Source organism: Tupaia chinensis, unplaced genomic scaffold, assembly GCF_000334495.1.
Source record: "Tupaia chinensis unplaced genomic scaffold, TupChi_1.0 Scaffold144276_1, whole genome shotgun sequence".
NCBI lineage: Eukaryota > Metazoa > Chordata > Mammalia > Scandentia > Tupaiidae > Tupaia > Tupaia belangeri.
Window position 1 is genome coordinate 2397847 of NW_006204133.1, and position 5668 is coordinate 2403514.

General features: G+C 55.0%; 1 protein-coding gene across 1 annotated transcript in view; it reads left to right on the top strand.

The window, feature by feature from the left end:
* INPP4A (inositol polyphosphate-4-phosphatase type I A) overlaps window positions 1-5668 on the top strand; it is a gene marked incomplete in the record, with an annotated part of 166232 nt that overhangs the window by 121708 nt on the left and 38856 nt on the right. The window contains 3 exon segments of the mRNA XM_027767516.1: window positions 864-881; window positions 4131-4314; window positions 5488-5668. Coding sequence (XP_027623317.1) covers window positions 864-881; window positions 4131-4314; window positions 5488-5668 — 383 coding nt within the window.

Here is a 5668-nt window from a genome sequence, read left to right on the forward strand (position 1 = left end):
GGAAGAGGGTGCACTGCAAGGAGTGACCGTTCAGATATGCTCATGGGCTGCCCCAGCTAGGAGTTGAGCAGGTCATGGAGATGGGAAGGGGAGACCAAAGGAAGGGCTGTTGAGCAAGAGGAATCCCAGCATTCTCCGGGAGGCGCCCCCGACAGCCTGCTTGACCTTGACTCATCCCCACCAAGGGCACCTCTCTGCTCAAACGAGTCACCAGACGTGCCGTGGGATTCACTGACTCCAGTGGGCCTTTGGGAAATCTGAGCAAGACGGGAGCTACCTGTGCTCGCCACAGCTCTGCACAGCCAGCCAGAAAGCGTGGCGTCGCTCCATTGCATGTTGCCCTGTGGAGAGAGTGTGCGTGCAATTTGAGATGGCATGGGGCCCTGGGGAGACAAGTCATTAACTCTGTGCGACCAGTCACAGGGCGGCCACCTGGCTGTCCCTGTCCCAGGAGAGTTTGAGGTATTGATCACCTGATGATGCTGCATGTTAACTTCAGAACTCGTTTCCCAGAATGACTCTTCAGTATTTTTCAAAAATAAAACGTTTTGTTTAATTTCCTGTTACTGTCACAAAACCCCTTGCAGACATGGCTTTGACCATCGGAACTTTGTCATGAGTGCAGACGCGCCTCGCACCCCGGTGGGCTGTCTCCAGGGGCTTGAGCACGCGCAGTGATGTCGCCCTAACAATGAAGCACGTTGGGCTCAAACGTTTAGTTGTCCCTGTGGTTGGGACCTCCACAAATAATTTTATAAGTATTTTGACAAAAAAAAAAAAAGAAAACTTGGCTTTTTAATTTTTGTTTTGCATTTGTATTTGCTAACAAACTGCTAATACTTCATTTCGGTTCTTTTCTTTAGCAGTTTTGAGGAGTGCTGGTGAGTTTTCTGTCTGTGGAGAGTGTCTGTTGGGCTCGCTCTCATGCAGAGGAAGCCTGTGCCGTCCTCCCCCGACCCACGCTGGCGGTGCCATGCCCCGCGGTGCGCCGTGGGCTCCTACCTCCACGCCTCGTAGCCAGAGTCCTCCTTCCAACTGCAATGGTCTTTGATAATGAATAGCCAACCTCCAGCCTCCTATTTACCCCTCAGGCCCGGCAGCAGCCTCTGCTGTGCTCACTCCACGATGAGGAGGAGCCCAGGCCCAGCAAGCCCTCCGGGTGCTGGGGTCTCATGCCACCCGTTGGTGTGGTTGGGAATCCCTTTCTGTCTCCTCCTATTAAAATCTTGAGGCTTTTTGGTTTTCCCTTCACCATCACCTCTTGTAGGAATGAAGCCAGCTTACATTATCTTGATACTTAGTAACTTAGGCGGATTTTACGAACACCGTTCTAGGGTTGTTTGTATCCCTGCACGGGTGGCACTCCAAGAACTCCGGTAACCGGTGCCGTTTCCACCAGGGAGGCGGCCAGACCGCATCATCTGCTGCCCCAGCCCCAGCCCCAGCCCGAGCTCTGCAGAGGTGCATCCTGGGGACCATGTCGGGCCCTGCTGGGGACATCTGACGGTGGGAGTCCTGAGAACATGCCCACCCCAGGCTGAGGTCTCTTCCCTTACCCTGGGGATACTTGAGGTATAAAGGAGAAGTTGCCCCCCGACTCCCTGAGGGGGACGAGCTGCTCCTGAGGCTGTGGCCCCTCAGGCCCCCACCCCCCCACTTTCTGTCAGGATTTCCCTGTTCCCTGGTCAGGTGAGTGAAGTGCTCAGGGACAAGGTCTAGGGGCTGGGGGAGTGAGTGGTGGGACGGGGAGCAAAGGCCCACTTCTCCCAGCTGCCCCTGGTAAATCCAAGCCCAGGTGCTTTTGTGGAACTTTACCTGTACAGTCCTGGGAACTAACCTTCGTGGGGTTCCTTCCTCACTGAGAAGACCTAGGCCTTCCTGAGCCTACTGTCTCTGCATAGCAGACCCTTGAGACCCTGGGGCCGGAGGAGAGTGGAGGGTCACAGCGAGGAGTCCTGGTTGCAGTCTGTGTGGGTCGCAGCTCCCTGGCAGTCAGGCTGCAGTGGTGGCCTTGCTGTCTGACGCCCGGAGCGGCTACCGTGTGTGGGCTCCCAGCCATCACAGGCTAGTACTGGGGACTGCACTGTCAGTGGCATCTCCAGTTCAACCCAGGACCCCAGCTCTGGGTAGGGCTGAGGAGTGGGTCTGGGATGAGGCCCAAGAACCATATCTAGGACCATACCAAGAACCATACCCAGGGGTTCACTGGCAGAAGAACAGCGCCTCTCCCTGGAGTTCAGACTTCCTGGGAGTGCCTGCACCCCTCCCCACTGACTCACATGCCATCTGTTTTTAGAACACGGTTGTTGAGCCGTGTGCTCATGTATTCCTGGTCACCCCTAGACAGTGCCACTGAAATTTACCCGCTCTGGCCCCACCATGTACTTCCCGTGCCTAAGTCCCAAGTACCGCTTCAGAACACGATTTTTCAGAACACGGGGGGCGGGGGTGGCATGTCTCTCTCCACCTTGGGAAGAGTGTGTGTTTGTGAAGGGGACAGAGCCACCCACATGCACAAGAGTAGATCTACATGTGACACACGTTACGGATGTCCTATGTATTCTACGTACAGGGGACCTGGGAAGAATAGGCTTTTAAAAATTCAATTTGAGCTTATATTTTTTTAAAGGCTACATTGCCTTAAATGGCAGCTATTCATTCGAAAGAGTGATTGCAGATTGGAACGTAGCCGTGTGCACGTGATGCCGTGGAATGACCCTTGTCGGACCACGCGGCGTGGTCAGTCTGCTGCATGGGCTTCTGCAAACCCATCGTTCTCTGTGGTGTGTGCTCTCGTCGTGGTGGTGTTTCTCTCTGGGGCTTTGGTGTTCAGCTTTTGCATGTTCACCCCTTAGTTCACCGGCGGAAGGGGTAGCAGCAGGTTCTTGGTGAGCCGTCTTCAGGTGACCCTGCACAGGGTCCTGGGAGAAGGGTCTCAGCTCTGCCTGAGGTGACCCTCATCTCTAGGGGAAGTGATGGAGGCTGTGGCAAGAGAGGCCCTCTGTTTCTACCTCCTCCCTCTCCCCCAGAACTCTAAGGGCCAACCTTTGAGGGACCAGTCAGGGCCCCTCATTTTATGAGGAAAGGGCTACCCACTACACCTAGCATTCCCATTTCAAATTTTAGGAGGAGGCCTCTGCATCAGCTGCTTGTACATCTCCCTGTTTTCCTTGGTGTCCTCAGGTGGTCTGACAAATAAATTCCCAGTATTGAGTTGATTGAAATCTGAGCTAAGAGACATGTAATTTGTCATCCCTGTCGAGGAGGCCAGACATGCTAGCCAGAGCCCAGGCCCTCGCAGCCAGGGGGCACAGAGTTGGCCCTTCTTGGGCCCCGATCATGCAGGGCAGTAGCTGGACTGAGGCTTTGTCATCAAATGCTAGACGCACACACTGCTATGTAGTGCGAAGACTCCAGGCTTCAAAGTCTTCCACGCCTTTGCAGAGCTGGGCCCTGGCTCCTGGTTCGGCCCGTGGCCCACCTTCTCTTCAGCTGATGGAGTGTTATTTTTCAAAGTAGGGAAGTCCTGCTGCAGGGGGGAGGGGAAGAAGCCCCATTTTCTGGGGACTTGCTGGAGTCAAACTTGTGAAGGAGATCCGTGGGTGTGTTCAGAAAGTTTGAAGTTTTGATCACCCAAATGAAAAACCAGGGTTTTGTATTTTTTTGTTTTGTTCTGTTTCACTTTCGGCAAAGCCCAACACCTATATCAGTCTGTCCCTTCACCGCAGTGGTCAGGATAACCAACCCAGTCCTTCTGGTATAAGCCAACCCCATTCTCTACCTTGTGCCACCTTACACGCTGACAGACGAGGTTCTTATGCGAAGAAACACAAGCGTTGAGGTAATTGCGTGGTATGACTGTTGAGCACCTGTACACACATGTACACACACGGTAAAACACAGGTCTATACGATCCAGAGAAAGCACTTAGACATATTTTACTGTTTCAGGCGTCTATCTATAGACAGAAGGGATCTCCTAAGATTTGTTTTTGCCTGTTGCCACTAGACTAGCCTGGGAAGACACCCCTGAGTCACAGAATGCTTCGTCTTGGGGTTAGCTGTGGACTGGGGTGCTGCCACCCTCACCTGATGGGGGAGAAGCCCTGAGAGCCCACTCTTGTCCCTCAGCACATCGTCCAGCTGCCAGTCCATCATCTACATCCCGCAGGACATCGTCAGGGCCAAGGAGATCATCGCCCAGATCAACACCCTGAAAACCCAGGTCAGCTACTACGCAGAGCGGCTCTCCAGGGCGGCCAAGGACAGGTCCGCCACCGGCCTTGAGAGGACGCTCGCCATCTTGGCAGACAAGGTAGGAGGGGCACCCTGCTGTAGGTGGGGCAGGTGGACCCCTTGGGTTTCTAGGAGCCACTGGGCACTCCAGGGAGTCCACTAGAGCTGCCCACAGAGAGTGACACCAGGGCAAGCTTGTGGATCTGTGGGAGGCTCAGGGACTTTACCTGTGGTCACAGATCATGGAGCTGGTCGGGCCAAGGCCAGGGCCCAGAGCCCATGACTCGGGCTGCCTCATGCAGCTGGGCTCCCACCAAGTCCACGCGGCTTGTCTTGAGGGTCGGTGCAGCTCCGCACTCTCAGTAATGGCCTGCTGAGCTCATCCTTAGGCCACATTTCTGTTGTGCTGGAATTTCAAAAAGAAACTGAGCTATTACACAAGGAAGTTAAGAACAATGTAATTTTATACGTAGCTAGTAAACCAGCTTCTAATTAATCGTAGCTTGATCCTGATTGTGAAATACATAAACATTGGTGCATACGGAACAAGTGGTCACCTGAGACCCTGTTGAGGGATGATGCTTTTTCATCTTACTCAGTCTCCCTTACACGTTCCGTACGTACGCATACACCTGCACACAGGTTCTGATACACCTCCCTCTCACACTCGCCGTGCTGGGGCAAGCTGCCATCCCTGCTCAGAACGTGCCATAGCCTTCATGTGTGCTGACACAGCAGAGATTGGGAGCCAGGGGTCTCTCCACTGGGAGAGAAGGGTATAGTCGGCAGTCGTGCGATGGACCGCAGAGCACTTCAGGTGTTACAGGAGATGATGAGGCAGAGCGAAGAGGCTGCAGTCCCTAACTCAGGTGGTGCCTGAGCCCTGGGGACCTGCTCCTGTGTGCAGAGGACAGCCCAAGAGGTCACCAGGGTGGTCACTGGTCTCTCTCCAGGCCCTTCCCCTGGTGATAGCAGGGTCCAGGGCAGGCAGGGGCCAGCGAATGGCAGAGACGACTTCTCAGCCTTGTCCCAGCTTCCGTGTGTCCCCTGTCACTGGGAAGGTCTTGCAGATGTGCAGCTGGGAGGCCGTGTGGCAGCCTTTGTTCTCAGGTGTCCTGTGGGACCTTCTGTCATGTCACAGCCTAGAGAAGGGCCTGGATAGCACTGGGCCTGAGGCCTGTCCTCCTTGGAGGAGTCAGGCGTTCCTGAGCCCAGGTCGGGGCTCAACAGTCTGGTTTGTGTGTGTCCGCAGACCCGGCAGCTGGTCACGGTCTGTGACTGCAAGCTGCTGGCCAACTCCATCCATGGGCTGAATGCCGCGCGGCCCGACTACATCGCCTCCAAGGCCTCCCCCACTTCCACCGAGGAGGAGCAGGTCATGCTCAGAAATGACCAGGAAACCCTGATGGCCAGGTGGACGGGGAGGAACAGCC